This window comes from Nerophis ophidion, linkage group LG16, assembly GCF_033978795.1.
Source record: "Nerophis ophidion isolate RoL-2023_Sa linkage group LG16, RoL_Noph_v1.0, whole genome shotgun sequence".
Lineage (NCBI taxonomy): Eukaryota > Metazoa > Chordata > Actinopteri > Syngnathiformes > Syngnathidae > Nerophis > Nerophis ophidion.
The window spans coordinates 13,536,871-13,558,961 of NC_084626.1; the positions used below are offsets into that span (position 1 = coordinate 13,536,871).

Below are 22,091 nucleotides of genomic sequence, written 5' to 3' on the forward strand. Positions count from 1 at the left end.
AAATTATAATAATAAAACATATTTTTAAAAAAGACAAAAGCGGCTAACTAAATTACTTTAAATATTTTTAAGAAATATATACATTTAAGGGTTTTGTACTCTTAATCATTCTACACCCGGAACATTTTTTTTTGTTTTTTTTTTTATTATTGAACAACAAACATACATTTGTAATTCATACAAACGTCAAGGCACTTTCAACATCAAGGTAAGAAAATGAAAGAAAAACAAGATGGAGTATTAAATATTGATAAATAACAATAATGAAAAATAAAAGAAAAAAGACAAAATGGCTAACTAAATCACTTTAAATGTTTTTTAAAAAGGTGTTTAAATTAAGGGCTTTTGTACTCTTAAACATTCTCCACCCGGAACATTATTTTTGTTGTTTTTTTATTATTGAACAACAAACATAGATTTATAATTCACACAAATGTCAAGGCACTTTCAACATCAAGGAAAGAAAACAAAAAGCAAATACAGTGATAATATTGAATATCAATAAATAATAATAATGAAAAAATATTTTTGAAAAAAAAGACAGAAGACAAAAACTGCTAACTAAATCACCTTAAATGTTTTTAACAACTATTTGAATTTAAGGGTTTTGTACTCTTATCATTCTACAACATCATGTTTTTTATTATTTTATATTTTTTTATTGAGCAACAAACATACATTTATAACTCACACAAACGTCAAGGCACTTTCAACATCAAGGAAAGAAAACAAAAAGCAAATAAAGTGGGAGTATTGAATGTTAATAAATAATAATAATAAAAAAATATTTTGAAATAAAAGAGAGAAGACAAAAACTGCTAACTAAATCATCTTAAATGTTTTTAACAACTATTTAAATTTAAGGGTTTTGTACTCTTATCATTCTACAACATCATGTTTTTTTATCATTTTAAAAAATTGTATTGAGCAACAAACATACATTTATAATTCAGACAAATGTCATGGCACTTTCAACATCAAGGAAAGAAAATAAAAGCAAATACAAATACAGATAGAGTATTAAACATTAATAAATAATAATAAAAAAAATGGGATGGGTTCCAGCGAGCCCCCGCAACTCTGAAAGGGACAAGTGGTAGTAAAATGGATGGAAGGATGGATGGATGAAACAAAAAGAAAAAAGACAAGAAGCTAATTAAATCACTTTAAATGTTTTTTTAACAAATATATACATTTTAAGGTTTTGTGCTCTTAATCATTCTACACCCAGAGTATTAGTTTTTTTTTAAACGTTTTTTTTTATTGAACAACAAACATACATTTATAATTCACACAAAAGTCAAGGCACTTTCAACATCAAGGGAAGAAAAAATAAGCAAATACAAATACAGATAGAGTATTAAACATTAATAAATACTAATTTAAAAAATGGGATAGGCTCCAGCAACCCCCCGCATCCCCGAAAGGGACAAGCAGTAGTAAAATGGATGGAAGGATGGATGGATGAAACAAAAAGAAAAAAGACAAGAAGCTAACTAAATCACTTTAAATGTTTTTTTTTAACAAATATATACATTTCAAGGTTTTGTGCTCTTAATCATTCTACACCCAGAGCATTATTTTTTTTTTTTTTTTTTTTTTTATTGAGCAACAAACATACATTTATAATTCACACAAATGTATTGGCACTTTCAACATAAAGGAAAGAAAACAGAAGCAAATACAAATACCGATAGAGTATTAAACATTAATAAATAATAATAAAAAAAATGGGATAGGCTCCAGCGACCCCCCGCAACCCCGAAAGGGACAAACGGTAGTAAAAAGGATGGATGGTCCAGCGACCCCCCGCAACCCCGAAAGGGACAAACGGTAGTAAAAAGGATGGATGGATGAAACAAACAAAAAAAAGACAAGAAGCTAACTAAATGTTGTTGTTTTTTAACAAATATATGAATTTCAAGGTTTTGTACTCTTAATCATTCTACACCCAGAGCATTAGTTTTTTTTTTTGTTTGTTTTTTTATTGAACAACAAACATACATTTATAATTCACATAAAAGTCAAGGCACTTTCAACATCAAGGAAATAAAACAGAAGCAAATACAGATAAAGTATTAAATATTAATAAATAATAATAGTACAAAATATGAAAAAAGGACAACAAGGGCTAACTAATTCACTTCAAATGTTTTTAACCGAAACAAATCAATTTAAGGGCTTTTGTACTCTTAATCATTCTATACTCGGAACATTGGTTTGCATACAACAATCGGAGGAAGGTATTTACTGTAACACTGGAAACATTTGGAACTCAGGAGACGATTATCTGTTTTATATTCATAGTCGCCGTAATTATCGACTACTTGGCCTTTGTGTGTGTTCACATCGGTGCTTTGAACGGTGGGACGCATACGAACACACGGTATGTTGTTAAAATATTGAAATAAGACCGCAATACTCGGCGCGTCTGGCTAGCAGCGAACGTTAGCATAAATGTCATTTTGGACCAACGTTAGCTGCCGAGCGTAAGACACACGCGATGATTGTTATCTTTCTGTCATAACGAACAAAGAAAACGGTGGGTGAAGTAACGCTGTTCATCCGTCACAGCCCAGGGTGGAGTGTTTACAGTTAACTGCTTTAAGAAAACACGATTCATTTGGAGGATTGGAAGGGACAAGCTGTAGAAAATGGATGGCGGTTGTGTTTGTTGTTTTGTAGCAAGCTTGTTGTAGGCACAATACCAATGTGAGCAATTTGCAAAATGCGCAACCGCATTTTTGCAAATTTGTATAATGAGCAATCTTTTTGCAAATTGCTTCCAGCTATATATTTGAATAATGTGTGGTGCACATTTTGCAAATCAATGGGCCCAAAAACATGTTTTTGGTGTCAAAATAATTTCCTAAATACTTATGTATTCATTTGTGGTCGGGACAATATAATTGAGTATTGCCCTCAAATCAGTCCAACCCTAACCACTATACAGTGTACATCCACGACTAAAAAAATTACTAAACTACTACCACAACTTGGTTTACAATTTATAAAATATAATAATGTAGGGTTCCTGACTAAACCATCCACAAAATCTCGTCTTAAATCTCGTTTTGCGATATGCAAATTGCTTGCGCACAATGGAAATGACGTATAATTTGCAAAGTGCGCGAGATTGGTGAAATGCTTTCAACAGCAAGCTAGCATGTTTTCTGATGCTTATGAGACAGAAAAACAATAGTAGTTAGACCAGTGGTTCTTAACCAGGGTTCGATCGAACCCTAGGGGTTCGGTGAGTCGGCCTCAGGGGTTCGGCGGAAGTCCAAACACACCCGCCCGACTCTTCGTGTAAATACAAACTTCTCCCTGTTGGCATATTACAGATATGGCAACAGCTGACTGATTTGCAGGTGTGTAATTTGTTGTTAGTTTATGCACTGTCTTAGTTTTGTCGTTTGGACAAGGTGATGTTCATGCACGGTACATTTTGTGCACCAGTAAAAAAAACATGTTAACACTTGAGTATGGGGAACATATTCACCATTAATATAGGTGCTTATTAACATGCTGATTAGTAACATATTGGCTCTTAACTTGTCATCAAGTTCTTTTTAATGTCTTATTCGGCATGGCATTATTATAACCCTAACCCTCTAACTCTGACCCTAACCAAATAACTCAAAATTAAGTATCTATTACTTAGAACAGTGGTTCTTAACCTGGGTTCGATCAAACCCTAGGGGTTCGGTGAGTAGGCCTCAGGGGTTCGGCGGAGCCTCCGCCGCGGAAGTCAAGACACACCCGCCTCATCGTGTTAATGAAAACTTCTCCCTATTGCCGTATTATGGATACGGATGCTCGGGATCTTCCGGTGTGGAGTTTGCATGTTCTCCCCGTGAATGCGTGGGTTTCCTCTGGGTATTCTGGCTTCCTCCCACCTCCAGAGACATGCACCTGGGGATAGGTTGATTGGCAACACTAAATTGGCCCTAGTGTGTGAATGTTAGACAGACAACATCCACACTATCTGTGTTGGCCCTTAGATGAGGTGGCGACTTGTCCAGGGTGTACCCCGCCTACCGCCCGAATGCTGCTGAGATAGGCTCCGGCGACCCTTAAAGGGACAAGCGGTAGAACATGGATGGATGGATGTGTACTAGTATTGTATGTCTGGGTGGAAAAGGAAGAAAAGTGACCAGACTTTGCTGTGAAAATGACATGAGAGTGGCACTTGCCAAGGTTAAGCCATGCATATCTGAACAGGCCTCTCAAAGGCAACAGCAGAAGTCAAACTGATTTTCAGGTGTGTAATTTGTTGTGAGTTCATGCACTGTGTTGGTTTTGTTCTTTGAACAATGTGATGTTAATTTTGTGCACCGGTTATTTTTCACTAAAGAAGGGTTCGGGGAATGTGAATATGAAAATGGTGGGGTTCGGTACCTCCAACAAGGTTAAGAACCACTGACTTAGAATATGTTTCCCTAGTGTCCAAATAACTCTAAATTACCGTATTTTTCAGAGTATAAGTCGCTCCGCAGTATAAGTTGCACCTGCCGAAAATGCATAATAAAGAAGGAAAAAAAACATATATAAGTCGCACTGGAGTATATGACGCATTTTTGGGGGAAATTTATTTGATAAAAGCCAACACCAAGAATAGACATTTGAAAGGCAATTTAAAAAAATAAAGAATAGTGAACAACAGGCTGAATAAATGTACGTTATATGAGGCATAAATAACCAACTGAGAAGGTGCTTTGTATGTTAACCTAACATATTATGGTAAGAGTCATTCAAATAACTATAACATATAGAACATGCTATAAATTTACCAAACAATCTGTCACTCCTAATCCATAAATCCCATGAAATCTTATACGTCTAGTCTCTTAAGTGAATGAGCTAAATAATATTATTTGATATTTTACGGTAATGTGTTAATAATTTCACACATTAGTCGTTCCTCAGTGTAAGTCGCAACCCAGGCCAAAATACGAAAAAAACTGCGATTTATAGTCCGAAAAATATGGTAAGTCTTTGTTACTTAGAATATGTTCCCTATACTAAAGTGTTACCAAAAACATAGAACTTTGTCTTGAATTTGAAAAAAAAAAAACATTTTGTTTTTCACTAAAGAAGGGTTCGGTGAATGCACATATGGGGTTCGGTACCGCCAACAAGGTTAAGAACCACTGAGTTAGACGATACAAGTTTGTGGGATGTTTGTTTCTTTTAATCAACATCATTAAAAGCTTTTGAAGTTGCACATGCTGGGGATCGGTTTAAATGCATAATCAATTCAAATGCAATCCTTAAAGATAAAATGTTTCAGAACTCAGCAATTCATTTATGATGAGCTTAATCGTGCAATATGAATTTTAACGTATTTACAATACAAATACTATTAAGAACACTTAATTCCTTCTTTTGGTGATAATGTTTCATAGATGAGCAGGCAGCCATTCTCTTCGATCAATTGAAATTTTATTGTTGCCGTTTTTAGGACACCTGATGAAGGTGTCCAGGTAATACTTCAAAAAGCCCCGTAAGACGCCATGTCTGAAGAGGCCTTTTCAGAGAGTGACCTGGAGCCAAGCCTCAACAGCGATGAGGAAAACGATGAAGAGGAGGACAATAAAGACACGGAGGAGGATGAGGATGAAAACTGTGGCGATAATGAGGATGATGGTGAGTGTTTCTCACTCTTATGTTCTCTGGGGTTGCATGAATGGAAGCCGAGAGTGTGGCCTGCTCAATTGTACCTGGGGACGGCTTGGTGAAGTTGGGAGAGTGGCCGTGCCAGCAATCTGAGGGTTACTGGTTCAATCCCCACCTTCTACCATCCTAGTCATGTCTGCTGTGTCCTGGAGCAAGACACTTCACCCTTGCTCCTGATGGGTCCCGGTTAGCGTGTTTGATGGTAGCTCCCGCCATCAGTGTGCAAATGGGTGAATGTGCAAATAGTGTCAAAGCGCTTGAGTTCCTTAAAAAAAAGAAAAACGCTATATAAGTACAACCCATTTACCATCCCATTACTTTAAAGTGTGGCAAATTATAGTTTGGGCCGTCCCATACTTGCTGAAAAAAAAATTTTTAGTGTATTTTCTGCTTTTGTTGTTGGAGCTTAAAATCCAGGTTGCCTTTAAACATACCTGGAGTTGTTGTCTGTAGCAGGTTTGAAAAATATTTGTCTTTTTCTCAGGCACTGTGATGACTAACTGGAAACTAAAATGGTGTTTCCTCTCTCAAAAGACCAACCCGGCAGCGCTCAGAGCTGGCATGAAAAAGCTCAAGAAAGCCGCGACTCCACTTCATCGACCTCTGGAGAGCCTTCCTCTGAGCCCTCGTCGGGCCCCGCATCCCAGCCGTCCTCTAGAGCTCCCTCGAGACCAGCCTCCCGGTCGCAGCTTCCAGCCAGCCCCGCCAAATCCAGCCAGAGCAAACCACCTTCCAGGAAGTCGAAGAAGCACAAAGTTTCCAAATCAACCAAATCCTCCAAGCCTCCAAAACACTCCAAACCTTCCATGCCTATAAACATGAGGAAAAATATCAGGTGGGTGTAACTTTAAAAAAAAAAGAAATCAGGTTAAATGCATGCAATAGCCTTTGCTGTCCGTTGAGAAAAGCAAACCTTCCTTTCATGTCAGTTGCCAAAAGTCTCTTCTAGTGCTGGTCCGATTAAACGATGTCAATATATATCGCGATAGACACAATTGATATAAATATTTAAATACGTTCGATAAAACATTCAATATATATTTATATTTTTTAGTCGTAAGAAAACAGAAATTATGAAGCAAGATTCTCTGCATGAAGTCACTTGCACTCTGAGAACGCAGAAAAAAAGAAACCTGAAGTGTCACAAAGCAGGCTCACAGAGAATCACGTAACAGTGTCAATGACCGAGATTGGGTTACGCCGTCTTTCTGTCTCTCTGTGGCAGTGGCAGTTCTCTGCATGGAATGAGAAGAGAAACTGTGATTTCTTGATATATCAACTCAATAGTAGAAACTTGTCTTTAGTTTTTTTTTTTTGTTTAAATGCACACGGTGCGGAAAAATCACGACACTTCCAATTTGTCGGTTTAATGAGTAGCTTCCCAAACTACTCTGTGTAGTGTTCAGTAGTGTATACCAGGGGCCACATGGAGGAAAATCTGTGCACACGCGGCCGGACTATTAAAAACATGGCATTAAAACAAAAAAATAAAGACAACTTCAGATTGTTTTCTTTGTCTTACATTGACCAAAAATAGAACAAACATTCTGAAAATATTATAATAAAAATATAGAAAAAAGCGGTAAAGTTTAGATCATTGAAGGAAAGAAGAAAGTGAATGAATGTTTATTACTGATCACATTTACATATGCATAAAAATGGGTTTTCTTTTGTAATATTTTAAATGAATTAAGTAACATTTATGACAACCCCTTTCCAAAACACAATATAGAATGTGAGATATAACAGGATAATTTATCATTGGTTTTCAAAACGGTTACAAAAAAGTCGGACCCCAAAGATTTATTGTTGAACCCCATTTTTATGACCTAATGGGGTCCCTGGGACCCCATTTTGAAAATTCCTAGCGCCAACACTGATGGAGTATTGGTGCGTGGAAAACAGCAGCAGGCGGCTGTGGCCAGCGGGCCATTTCTAATATTAATCAAATATCATCCCAGAGGCCATAGATCATTCATTCGCGGGCCGGGTCTGGCTCGCGGGCCTTGACTTTGACACATGCTGCTATCTATTGTCTCAAAACTGAAACTAACTTCAAAGCGACTGTATTTATTGTACCACCTTAGCTCTGCTCATCCAACCTGGCTACCAGACACCTTCTCCACTGATAAATAGTACCCTTGGTGAGTTGGAAATTGCATTATTGTATTTATTGGCAGGCTTAAATAAACAATAAATAATAATTATCTTATCAATTATCATTTAGAAGATTATTTTGTGATACAGCTTTCAGCCACATCGCCCAGCCCTGGTCTTTTTGCTAGATTTGTTGCTTCTTATGAAAAACAACATTTAGAGGGGTCTGATTACTTACTAAACATAGCAACAAAGTCTCTAAGTTGGTAGCACTGATCCCTGCTGCTCCATTTTTTAAAATTTTTTGGCAGATGTGCATTTATGATGGGTTTTTAGCGAGGGCGACCGAACATGTAGCGCCATAAGTTGCTGGTGACCGGTAGAGTGAGGAAGAAGTGTTGGCCATCATGCTAACTAACGACAGCACAGCATGAGTCTTTAAGTACCGGTACTGTATTTTTCAGAGTATAAGTTGCTCCGGAGCATAAGTCGCACCTGCCGAAAATGCATAGTAAAGAAAGAAAAAATAACATAAAAGTTGCATTTTTTGGGGAACTGTATTTGATAAAACCCAACACCAAGAATAGACATTTGAAAGGCAATTTAAAATAAATAAAGAATAGTGAACAACAGGCTGAATAAGTGTACGTTATATGGCGCATAAAGTACCAACTGAGAAGGTGCCTGGTATGTTGACGTAACATATTATGGTAAGAGTCATTCAAATAACTATAACGTATAGAACATGCTATACGTTTACCAAACAATCTGTCACTCCTAATCGCTAAATCCCATGAAATTTTATACATCTAGTCTCTTATGTGAATGAGCTAAATAATATTATTTACTATTTTACGGTAATGTGTTAATCATTTTACACATAAGTCGCTCCTCAGTATAAGTCGCATCCCTGGCCAAACTATGAAAAAAACTGTGGCTTATAGTCTGAAAAATACGGTAATTAAAATTGCCATCATTGAGAAAGTCAATTGCCTTTTTTTAGTACTACTGCACACTTAATAAGACTAAAGTGCATGACAACACAACCTGTCACAATCACAACATCATAATGATGATGACTTATAATTGACTGTGGTAGACCATTTAACACTTTGATTATTAATGATTATCATTGAATAACATATTTATTAACTTATTATTAATGTCGTGTAAAAAGTAATCTGCCCTTTTGTAGAAATTGATAACGCCGACACTCAATCAAAATGGAGCATTTCTGACGCAGCTTTTATACTATACATCTATCAGTTGTGCAGAGCTATCTGTCTTCCATTAAGAATTTTCATAGTCAAGTCTTAATTTGTTAGATCTTGTACCTAGTCAATGATCAGTCAGACATTTTTTTTTATGACAGCATATATGCTAGTAAGAGCACAGCTAATGGGGATTACACCTGAAAAAGGCTAGAAAACCTTCAGTTAGACCAATAAACCTGGCAGAGATTGAATAGTTTAGTGTGATTCTCAAGGTTTCCATAGATTAACAATCGGAAAGACCATTACCGTTGCCAGAGGGGAACTGTGATGGAGGCTTACTGCCTGCGCAAACTGGTCAAAACTACACACCGGTCCAATTTTCTGCGAGTACCACCAGGGCAGACTGGGGGGTCCGGTGGGTTCTGTAGCCCGGCGTGTCGTGTTTCCGGAAAGGAATTTGGGTCTGGCAGCAGCGAGTCCCGACGGACCGACGGTCCCCGGTCTCGAAGAATTCTTAACACAACTGCCGTATGCGAGGGTCCTCTGGTACTCAACTCGCCTGCCTCCAATGGAGGGAGGAGGAGGGTTCGACGTTCGACGATTCTACTGTGAGGTTCATAGTCGAATCAGACTCCTGAATCGAATAATCGGCTACTCTCAGACACCCTTAAAATTGTGCATATGTTCTTACTGTTTTAACCGAAATTGCAAATTTTTTACAATTTTGTTCGCCACTAACTTGACTTTTGTGCTCACAGGAAGGTGCTGAAAGATGACCAGCTGGAGGCTGGAACCAAAGCTGCTCAACAAGAGGAGATGGAGAGGCGCAAGCGACTGGAGCAGCAGAGAAAAGACTTCCCGACGCCAGCGCCAACTTTACCAGATTCCCAATTAGGTTCATGGTCACTTTACGTATCTGTGTGGGTCAAGACTTGGACTTACATCTCTGATTTCCGTCTTTCCAACAGTAGACCCTGCTTCCATTTTAGAAGCGGTGTCCCACCTGGTCCCCAACCTCCTCGGCAAGGACGATGTGATCTGCCTGGACAGCAGCGGCGATGAAGATGAAAACATAGAATCTAATCTACCAGAGTTAGATGCTATCCAAGATGGTAATATACTGTATATAAAAACTCTGTGAGCATGTTTTTACTGTGTTCCCTATAATTGTGGTTGCCACTCTAATAGACAAATTTCCCCAATTAATCCACCCGTCCCGCTAATGCAGATGTGGGCAAAATACTGTTCGTTAAGATTTTCAGTCCGTTTTTAGACCTTTGACATTGAAGCTCTAGCTGCCATTATGATGTGCAGTTCTGTTTTCAAATTACAGTAAATTCTGAACTGTATAAAGTATTTCAATGTTTGGAATCTGCGCTTCTGAGTGATTCTCGGGTTATTACGGTAATTTATGTCACAGCAGCTCCAAGAAGTATAGGCTGGGTTTGTTTCCAAAGCTGTCAGCCATCCGCGAAAGCAGATTTTCAGAACAATGTTCTGCTGAAAAGAGATATTATAGTAGATTGTAGGTGTTCTTACCAATGTTTTTAGCATTTTTGTTGCGTTTTGCTTGATTGTAAAATATTTAAATCGAGGAGGTCATCTGGGTATGTTCATAATAATAACAGTGTGTTTAAAAAGGCGAGTAAGCCTTAAAATTATTAATATAAATTGTATTTTAATGATGGCAAATGCAAAATTGGATTAAGTAATTTAATTTGATACAATTTTACAGAAAGTCAAGAAATATTATGTTCAAAAAATAGCAGCGTTGACATGTTTCTTTACAAACTCAAAAATGTACGGTATAAACTAAGACATGCTTGAAGATTCGACTTTCCTGACAATCATGAACTTATATTTAGTTGCATAACTACAGTTTCTGATAACTGCTTCACTTCTGGGGTACATGGAGTCGACAAACTTCTGACACAGGTCCACAGGTATTGTTGCCCAGGACAATAGTACTATGCTCCACAATTCCTCTGCATTTCTTGGTTTTGCCTCATGAACAGCATTTTTTATGTCAGTTTACACTAGGGGTGTAACGTTACGTGTATTTATATTGAACCATTTCGGTACGGGGATTTCGGTTCGGTACGGGGGTGTACCAAACAAGTTTCTAATCTAAAGTCTTAACAAGCTGCTTTGCTTCTTCTGCCTCTATCTCAGCACCCATCATTGTCCCACCCACACAATCATCTGATTGGTTACATATATAGCGGTAACAGCCAATCAGCAGTGCGTATTCAAAGCGGTAACAACCAATCAGCAGCGCGTATTCAGAGAGCATGTAGTAAAGGCTTCAGCGTCGAGCAGTTAGGTGTTTAGCAGGTGAGCATAAGGCAGCGTACTCTCCCCAAATGATAATAAACACCTCCCAGTCAACTACTACTAACATCACTATGAGCACGTTGACCTTCTAGAACAGGGGTCGGCAACCTTTACCACTCAAAGAGCCAATTTGACCCGTTTCACAAAATAAAGAAAACTATGAAAACTGGAAAATCTTTGAATGGCAGGGTCGCTGGTATCACATGTTGATAAAAATATAACATTTACATAATAAAAATCAACTACAGACTTCCCAAATTCTGTGAAAAATTAAGAATGATGAGTTGACTTGAAACTGTTTAATGTTGCACTTTTATATGTAGAAGAAAAGTTTTGTCATTTTATTTAATCTGAGCAACAATTTGAGGCAGTTTAATGTTGATTAACATGGGCAGAATTATTATAGTGTCCCCAATGTTAAAAGGACAAAGCCATTGTTTACAAATTTGGTAAATAAATAACCCCAAAAAATTTATATTTTGTTGTTTTCTTACTGTACCGAAAATGAACCGAACCGTGACCTCTAAACCGAGGTACGTACCAAACTGAAATTTTTGTGTACCGTTACACCCTTAGTTTACACATTTTCTATGGGATTGAGGTCCAGAGATTGTCCTGGCCACTCCATTATTTTAATTCTGTTTACAAACCCCGTTTCCATATGAGTTGGTAAATTGTGTTAGATGTAAATATAAACGGAATACAATGATTTGCAAATGATTTTTAACCCATATTCAGTTGAATATGCTACAATGACAACATATTTGATGTTCAAACTGATACACTTTTTTTTTGTTGCAAATAATCATTAACTTTAGAATTTGATGCCAGCAACACGTGAAAAAGAAGTTGGGAAAGTTGGCAATAAATACTGATAAAGTTGAGGAATTCTCATCAAGCACTTATTTGGAACATCTCACAGGTGTGCAGGCTAATTGGGAACAGGTGGGTGGCATGATTGGGTATAAAAGCAGCTTCGGTGAAATGCTCAGTCATTCACAGGAAAGGATGGGGCGAGGAACACCCTTTTTAACACGCCCCTTTCAGTAAATGACTGTTTCGAAGGACCAGACCCATGCACATCAAGCCTGTTGTGTGTGTTGGTTTTCTAATTTTCTATCTTTGGTTTTCTTTCTTTCTAATCAACCTTCTAGAAAGTTGCTTGCCTTGTAGAAATTGCAATTCTAACAAAAAAGTGGTTTGTCTTGCTAGTGATGTGGGACTGCTATTGTTTTAAACACAACTGTATGTTGTTAATAATCAGTATTTTGTCGTTTATAGTTGATATTTTTGTATATAGTTTGTTGTCCTCTGTTTGTGTTTTGTCCATGTAGCATTCATACGAGTGACACCATCCTCACGTACATGTTACGCTTTAAAGATGCGAGTTAAAACGTAATGTGTGCCGATGATAAGAAAGTTTGTCGATGCAAGAGTGGCTAACAACCTCAGCTTTATATAAAATTCCGTCAGTTAGTTTTGAAGGGCACACAGCACATCGTTACTATCATCACAAATGGCATGTGAAGTGATCACTGGCTGTACAATGCGCGCCATCTTCTGACAGTCAAAACAAACATTGTGATTAATCTTTTTATCCATGTATTATAAAGCGATAAAAACATTTTATTGTTTATATTTATTTATTTTTGCAGCCCTAATACAGATGGACCACCAATAAACAATGTACATCTCTGTAGTTAATATACTGATATATGAGGAAGTACTGGCGACTTGTCCAGGGTTTACCCCGCCTTCTACCCGATTGTAACTGAGATAGGCACCAGCGCCCCGCGTGACCCCATAAGCAGTAGACAATGGATGGATGAGGAAGTACAGGATATGCAGCACATGTTTTCCAAGCTCTTTACAGTCTTTACTTTATGATGGCATAGATGTGATTGAGCTCAGCTCTGGGGACGAGAATGCCCTGCAGATAAGCAGCGAGTCGGGGGATGAGGATGAAGGTAGCACTGGCGGCACAGAGGAGAGCAGCGGAGCACACATCAACGATGCTCTGAACTTGCCTGATGCCCAGGGCCGCGTGCTAGTAAATATCAACCACCCTGCAGAGGAGAAGGACATTTATCTTGCTCCCCAGCTGGCCAGGGCCGTCAAACCTCACCAGGTATTTCCACCACGTGTCTTTTTCTCCAAAGCACCTGTTAAACTTCACGTTTTCCCAGGTTGGTGGGATCCGGTTTCTGTACGACAACTTGATCGAGTCCCTTGAGCGCTACAAGAGCAGTAGTGGTTTCGGTTGCATCCTCGCTCACAGCATGGGACTCGGCAAGACGCTGCAGGTCATTTCCTTCATTGACATCCTGCTGAGGAATACTGAAGCTCACACTGTCCTGGCAATTGTTCCTGTGAGTAATTTGTATTTGTTTTTTTTGTGTACAAATGATCACTCATTGTTGGGACATGTCTGCAGGCATTCATTACCCTTACCAACGTCATATTTGGGTTGTGTGGTTATTTGTTTTTTTTTGTTTTTTCAACTTTTACAGATAACTTTCTTTTTCTCAAGATTGTTACCCAGTAACTTATTTACAAAACCTAAAACAAGTGAAGTTGGCACATTGTGTAATTCGTAAACATCAGAATACATTGATTTGCTAATCGTGTTCAATTTGTACTCAATTGAATAGACTGCGAAGACAAGATTTTTAATGTTCGAACTGAGAAACGTAATTTTATTTGCAAAAAATCATTAACTTAGAATTTAATGGCAGCAACACATTGAAAAAAAGTTGGCACTGGAGCATTTTTACCACTGTTACATGGCATTTCCTTTTAACAACACTCAGTAAACCTTTGGGAACTGAGGAGTTCCAATTTTTGAAGCTTTTCACATGTAATTCTTTCCAATTCTTGCTTGATGTGCAGCTTAAGTTGTTCAACAGTCCAGGGTCTCCGTTGTGGTATTTGACACTTCATAATGCGCCACACATTTTCAATGGGAGACAGGTCTGGACTACAGGCAGGCCAGTGTAGTACCTACACTCTTCTACTATGAAGCCACGCTGTTGTAACACGTGTGTTGGCATTGTCTTGGTGAAATAAGCAGGGCGTCCATAATAACTTTGCTAGGATGGCAACTTATGTTGCTCCAAAGCATGTATGTACCTTTCAGCATAAATGGTGCCTTCACAGATGTGTAAGTTACCCATGCCATGGGCATTAATACACCCCCATACCATCACAGATGCTGGCTTTTGAACTTTGCGCGTAGAACAATCCGGATGGTCCTTTTCCTCTTGGTTCAGGAGGACACAACGTCCACAATTTCCAAAAACAATTTAAAATGTGGAGTCGTCGGACCACAGAACACTTTTCCACTTTGCATCAGTCCATTTTAGATGAGCTCGGGCCCAGCGTAGCTGGCGGCATTTCTGGGTGTTGATAAATGGCTTTCGCTTTGCATAGTAGAGTTTTAACTTGCACTTACAGACGTAGTGACAAACTGTTGTTACTGACAGGCTTTATTGTGGACTTGCAGGCTGATGCCCAAGTTGTTACACAGTATGTAATATGTGGCATGACTATTTGATTTAGATAACATTTTTTAGAGTCAAGAGTTTGAGTTATTTAGAATGTATTTAAAATTTGACAGGATGTAATGTATTCTAGGGCTGCAACAACTAATCGATTATAAAAATAGTTGGCGATCAATTTAGTCATCGATTCGTTGGATGTATGCAATGCGCATGCGCGGAGGTCTTTTTTATTTATTTATTTGTGTTTTTTATTTATTTTTATTTTTTTCCCCTAAACCTTTATTTATAAACTGCAACATGTACAAACAGCTGTAAAACAACAACCAAAATAAGTACAAATACAGTACAAAACAGTGCCAGGGCGGCGCTGAGCCCACGTCTCATGAGGTAGCAGTGAGCCAGCCAATGATGTGTCATGTGGTGCTCATGTGACCACGCCGTCTCCTTTGTTTGGAAACATCCGAAAAATGGCGGAGGGAAACAGTACGGATAGTTCAGCGGAGAAACATCTCAAGGTTATAAAAGTACGACCTAAGTTGTCGAAAGCGTCGGAACACTACTTTAAAGACTTCAAAGACGACATTTCCTGCAAAACGAGCAGCATGGACATCGCGTACGTGGCACGAAGGACAACATTGCTTCAGCAGCACCTGAAGAGGAGCCATGGATGAAGAAAAAAACTCACGGTACGTAACTCTTTAAGTCCATAGTCCGAGTACATTGATCCGTTCTGTCAATGTTTGTGTGTTTTTAATATGTTGTTAACGAGGAGATTTTTTTAAGGCAATAAACGGACAGAAATATCTCAGGTTGGTTGCATAATGGATCAATGTAGCCGGACCCGATAAAGCTATATAATATTTGAGTGACACTTAAGTAATATAAACGTTATGAAGGTGCTGGAATATTTCATTCTATTATTCACAGGCAGCCTAAAATGAATCATTTTTTATTCAGAACAGAAACGTGTACAATATCTGACCCAGTTCTGATCTGATGAGTTACATTTCTCTGTTATTATTGTTGTATGCTACATCCCCAATGTCCATTTATTTCATTTAGCTTTTTTTTTTATGTGGTGGTGTAAGATAGATGGATCGATTGATAGATAGATTGTACTTTCATTGATTCCCTCTGGGAGTTCCCTCAGGAACATTTAAATTCCAGCAGCAGTATACAGAATTGACATCAAATTTAAAAAGTAAATAACGGGGGTTTAAATGGGATAAAAAAAGGAAATATTACAATAAGAATAAAAAAGCGACATAAGAATAAAAATATAACAGTAAAGATTACAATATAACAAGAAAAACTAGGCCGCGTTGACCATGATATAAAAAAATATGCCTTTTACATCAGAAATGATTAAATAAATCAACTAGGTATGTATTGAGTTACATGTAAATGTTGCTACTATGTACGTTAATGATATGGTTTCTCTCATTTCAGAAAGAAACAATCCAGCATTAGAGACTTCGTACAAAGGAAGGTGCGCACACCGAAGCAAGCGGCTGCATTGACTGATGCTATCCTGAATATGTTGCTAACTGACATGAGGCAACTATCAATGGTGGAGGATGACGGTTTCAGAAAAATGATTTACGTCCTCAACCCTGGTTACACTCTTCCCTCGAGGATCCATTTTACGAAACTGATGGAGAGGAAGTATGAGCAGACATTTCAAGCTGTGTAAACTGACATTAAAGCCACCCAGAGCAAAATTGTTCTGACCACTGATGTGTGGACAAGTGTAGCCTCGGAAGCCTACCTCAGCAATACATGCCACTACATTGGAGACAAATGGAACATGAAGTCTATCTGCCTTACGACCATGCCACTAGAGGAAATACATTCAGCATCCAACATTGCAGAATGGTTGGAATAGGTAGGAGGCAGGATAGAAATTCCCCTAAGCAAAATCATTGCTATTGTGCATGACAATTGTGCACTTTATTAAAAAAAAACATTTTTCTAACTCTTGCCTTGTTATTGTTATGTTTGGCAAGTCTAAAGTATGCGTTTTTTTTAAATAAAGTATTGGAAAGGATAGAAATGTAGTTTGTCTTTTTTTATCCGATTATTAATCGAAGTAATAATCGTCAGATTAATCGATTATCAAATTAATCCTTAGTTGCAGCCCTAATATATTCTATTCATTTTTTTTTTTTTACTTGTTTAAAAAAATTGCTTTGAACAAATAATAATTCCTAGATCATTAAACTCCTGTACAACTTCAATCACTATCTCATTTACATACACATCAGGAGTTATGTCAGCTTTGGCTTTCTTAGGGAAAAAAAAGTTTTTGACACATTAAGACTGTTTACACTGCAGGCCATAGTTGCTCAACACAGACTTTTTTTGAGATCAGATTTTTTCCAGCTGACTGTTTACACCGCAAGTAAAATGTGATTTTTATCAAACTCCAGTGTAAACGCGCACAGGCCCCAATTTGGCCTCAAGTGGCCTGGACGTCACTTGCATGTGCACTTCGATAAAGGGAAAATAAAGGAAGTTGACCATGAGGAAGTCACTACTACTACAAAATAAAATAGAAGTTGCAACACCCTAAAAATTTGTGTTTTTTTTACATGAATGGATGTCTTGGCTTCAGCTTATTCCTTTTTTGGTCATTCTTTTTCTTTTTGCGTGTGTATGTGTGTGATTGTAAATATTTATAACCTGTGCTGTTAAATTGATCACACAAAATGGTTGATTATCTGACCGGATTAAACTAATTTAATTTCATGTATCCAGTATAATATATTTGGGAGGGTTGTAATCTGTTTATGGATATTAAGTAGAGGAAACACAGATATCAGCGTGATTCTACGGGAGCTTTATTACTCAATTCACTTGTAACCAGATGCTCCACAGCGTCAATTCCGTTTTTTCAACAATTGCTATTTCTTAGAAATCAAAATGTATAAATGTATATATTATATATAGCTTATTATTTGCGCACTATTGAAAAGTGATGCACGGAAAGGATGTTATCAAATATCCATTTCGACGGGAGTGATGTACCTCGTCCAAACACCTAATTAGTTTACTGTATACCTGCATTATCCTTTCCACCCTTTCCATTTTCATCTTTTGTAACTGAGCTACTGTGTGGACCAATTTCCCTTATGGATCAATAAAGTTTGTCCAAGTCTAAAGCTGAGGAAAAAATCACATTCAGGTCGCATTGCGTTTAGTCTGCAGTCACATTTGAAAAGATAAGATTCCAATCGGATTCAGGACTACAAACTGATGTGGCCTGAATCTCATGCTAAAAGATCAGATTTGAAGCATTTTGGAGCGTTTGGACTGGCAAAAAAAAACAGATCTGTGTCACTTGAGGGGGAAAAAAAACAGATTTGGTGTGCAGTGAAAACGGGGCCTAAATTGCAGATGAGAAATGTTCAGAGTGACACTTGGAACATAGCTTCTGATAGATCATGTGCAGCTTGACATTTAGTTTTTGCATGCACATACACAATAGCACCATACACCTGAAGAGTTAGATTGGACAGATGATTTGGCAGATTTGGATTTAATGATTTGGCAGATCATTAAAGTACAGACGAACAATAATCTTCCCAAAACCGAAATGTCATACACCAAGGGTATTGTCAGAAGTTTCAGATGTAGTATTGTGTAGTCCAACACACGGTTTCCTCTGCACAATATATGATTCTATTAATGCTATTTTTCCTGTCTACCAACAAATTAAAATAAGACAGCTCAGTACAGCTCCTATAAAGTTAAAGTACCACTGATAGTCTCACACACTCTAGGTGTGGTGAAATTACTCTCTGCATTTGACCCATCCCCTTGTTCCATCCCCTGGGAGGTGAGGGGAGCAGTGAGCAGCAGCGGAGGCCATGTTCGGGAATCATTTTGATGATTTAATCCCCAATGCCAACCTTTGATGCTGAGTGCCAAGCAGGGAGTTAATGGGTCCCATTTTTATAGTCTATAAAATATAGTATGACTCGGCCGGGGTTTAAACTCACAACCTATCGATCTCAGAGCGGACACTCTACCCACAAGGCCTAACACCGTCGCTATCCACAAAGAAACACATTTCCGTCCCAGAATGCGTCTTTCTGAAGCCAAACAGCATTGGGTTTAAGTTGTATGGACTATTATTAAAAAAATGTATGAACTGTTCTACCAGTTTTTCAGCAACTTCGGAAACTGCAGAGGTAATGCTTATTGGTCTTTAGTTATTGATTGTTGCAGGGTGTCATGATTTGAAGATTGGAGTAATAACTGTAGCTTTCAATGAGTTTGGAAATTTACCTTAATTTATAGATTTGCTAATAATGCTGGCGATTGGAGCAATGAGCGATTGTTTGAGTTTTGAGAAACATTGTGCCCATAATACGCCTCCTTGGCTTTTGAGTTCGTAAGCCCACAGATTGGTCTATTTACACCTACCTAAGAAAGTTCCTCTTATTAAAAAAACGGAGTAGCGGTATTCAGAGGCATTAAAAGTTGGATTTGTGGACAGGAGTTTGTGGCCAAATTTTTTAGAGTCAAAAAAGAATATGCTCTGGGCTGTAGCAATCTCATTCGAATCATGAGTTGGATTCCCATTTATTTGCAACTCTCTAGTGTTCTTATTTATGTCATTTCGTGTTAGTGTCTTTGTTTGTCCAAATCACCTTAGAAAGGCATCTGGCATTGATTATGACACCAATATAAGGGTTTTCATTTGCTGTTGTAATTTCTCTAGTGAACGTATGTCTATTGTGTGTTGATTTCGTCTTGAAAGCTATCTTAAGTGCATGATCCCACTGTTTCATCAGTGATCATATGAGGTGGTCAGACCAATTTATCTCACTCAGGGCAATTTATAGATGATTCTTCACCAACATTATATTAATGGGTTCATTGGCCCATGCACATGTAATACACATGTTTTCCCAACTTTATGAAACATTGATAGTGTTCCAAGCTCTCTGATTGGTTTTCTTCATCTTATTTGTGGTACCAGGTGAACACACTTCAGAACTGGCTAGCAGAGTTCAACTTGTGGCTCCCACCACAAGAGGCACTTTCCCCAGACACCGACCCGACATTGCTAATGGGACGTACATTCAAAGTTCAGATCCTGAATGACGAGCATAAGTATGCAAAATGCCAAATTGTCCATGATTAAATGTGACGCGTTAGTTGCTGATCACTCTAATGGTGTGTCGTGCAGAACCACAATGGCCCGGGCAAAGGTGGTGGAGGACTGGAGCCAAAATGGAGGCGTGTTGCTGATGGGGTATGAGATGTACCGCCTCCTGTCCATGAAGAAGAGTTTTGTTACGGGCAAGAAGAGAAAATCAAAGAAGCCTCTGGGGCCTGTAATCATTGACCTGGACGAGGAAGACAGGCAGCAAGAACTGATGAAAGGCAATTTATCAGAATGTTTTAATAATAATGACTTCAAATGTATATTAATTTGTTATTATTGTTAGGTATCGAAAAATCCATTGTACGACCTGGTCCAGACGTGGTGATCTGTGACGAGGGTCACCGCATCAAGAACTATAACGCCAGCACATCACAGGCTCTAAAGAACATCCGCTCTAGGCGTAGAGTGGTACTGACAGGTTACCCTTTGCAGAACAACCTCACTGAATACTGGTGCATGGTGGATTTCGTCAGGCCGGACTTTTTAGGCACGCGCCAGGAGTTCAGCAACATGTTTGAGCGGCCCATTCTGAACGGACAGTGTATGGACAGCACACCCCTAGATGTCCGCCTGATGCGTTACCGTAGCCATGTGCTGCACAGTCTGCTGGAAGGCTTTGTCCAGAGGTGGGCTGGATTGGCAGACATATACATTTGATAGCAGCTACTCACATGTTTTCTGCCTTACAGACGTGGCCATGATGTTCTGCAAGATCAGCTTCCTGCCAAGACAGAGCGTGTGATAATGGTGCGGCTTTCCCCAATACAGAAAGCGCTTTACACCGAGTTTATGAATCGCTTCAGAGAGGCAGGAAACAATGGTTGGCTTGGGCTCAACCCTCTGAAGGCTTTCTGCGTATGTTGCAAGGTAGGACTTTTTGTTCCTGTTTCTCTTGTTTTGTGTGCCTTTTGTTGAATACAAACTGATTTTCCTTCATCTGCACGTCAGATCTGGAATCATCCAGATGTACTTCACGAGGCTTTACAGAAAGAGAACCAGGCCAACGAGCAGGACCTGGACCTGGACGACATCACTTCGGCGACTAACACTCGCTGCCTTAAAGGCAAAGGGTCAGACTCTGGCAACAGCAAAAATAATAACATTCCGCCCCTGCTCAACCCTTCCCAAGATCGAAGCAATCAAGTCGTCACGTATGAATGGGTAGGACATTACCTTCATAACCAACCACTTACAAAATTATTTTTTAACCTCGATACTTCACTTGTCTTCTTTTGTCATAGGCAAAGGAAATCATGTCAAACTACCAGGTAGGAGTTCTTGAGAACTCTGCCAAAATGGTGCTGCTGTTTCATTTGGTAGACGAAAGCGTCAGAAGAGGAGACAAAATGTTGGTCTTCAGGTAAGCAAGCACAAATCCACCTCTAAGCAATACATAGAAGATACTCATTCAAGTTTTCGTTGTAGGTCAGAAAGTATAATCTGTACAATTAGAGGCAAAAAAAAAAGATTCAGCTAATCTTATCTCAAACTGATATACCCTAATCCTTCATTTATCACTGTTTGTTGGTTCAGGGCCTGACCATGCTAAACAAATTCCCAAAGTAGGAATTACCACCGGTGATCGTAAATGTAATATTTTCATAGTCAGAAAATTACAAAAAAACTATTTACAATGTTTTAATAATTTTTCTAACAGTATGAGAGCCCTCTAGACAAAAAATAACACCAACATAGTCACCTTTACACTCCTTTATTCTAATATAGTAATGCTCTCCAAGGCTGAACTAATCAGTGGCCACTATACCCAACAGCATGCTCTGATTGGTTTGGTCTCATTTACTGGCCAATCTTACTGTGGTCTAAATATTTTTTGGTAATTTAGACATTCTAATGCTTGAAAAATGCTTAATTTACGCCCAAAATACATAAATTATAATTTGTAATTTTTAAGATAACAATCTGCGATACAGTGAAGCTTCACACTATGAAGCGTGATTGATAAAGTACGACTGTGTAGAATATATATCTTGACTGCTAATTGTATAAATATACTGGTTTATTGTGCAGGACCTCTAATTTTCTGAGTGCACAAGAATTTCAATGTATAGACTTGCTAACATGTACTCTGTT

At 38.3% G+C, this 22,091-nt stretch overlaps 1 protein-coding gene across 3 annotated transcripts in view; it reads left to right on the plus strand.

Annotated features, from left to right (window-relative positions):
- Window positions 1-2,219: 2,219 nt before the first annotated feature.
- Window positions 2,220-22,091, plus strand: part of rad54l2 (RAD54 like 2) — a 34,915-nt gene continuing 15,043 nt past the window's right edge. The window contains exons 1-13 of one of the 3 annotated variants that reach the window (XM_061874323.1): window positions 2,220-2,386; window positions 5,465-5,649; window positions 6,214-6,514; window positions 9,749-9,885; window positions 9,959-10,102; window positions 13,220-13,452; window positions 13,511-13,693; window positions 19,812-19,945; window positions 20,022-20,218; window positions 20,284-20,626; window positions 20,690-20,867; window positions 20,949-21,161; window positions 21,242-21,360. In XM_061874323.1, coding sequence (XP_061730307.1) covers window positions 5,517-5,649; window positions 6,214-6,514; window positions 9,749-9,885; window positions 9,959-10,102; window positions 13,220-13,452; window positions 13,511-13,693; window positions 19,812-19,945; window positions 20,022-20,218; window positions 20,284-20,626; window positions 20,690-20,867; window positions 20,949-21,161; window positions 21,242-21,360 — 2,315 coding nt within the window. In that variant the 5' untranslated portion in view covers window positions 2,220-2,386; window positions 5,465-5,516. Of the gene's footprint in view, window positions 2,387-2,417; window positions 2,543-5,464; window positions 5,650-6,213; window positions 6,515-9,748; window positions 9,886-9,958; window positions 10,103-13,219; window positions 13,453-13,510; window positions 13,694-19,811; window positions 19,946-20,021; window positions 20,219-20,283; window positions 20,627-20,689; window positions 20,868-20,948; window positions 21,162-21,241; window positions 21,361-22,091 lie in introns of those variants that run through there. The other 2 variants (XM_061874325.1, XM_061874324.1) reach the window with 2 other exon arrangements.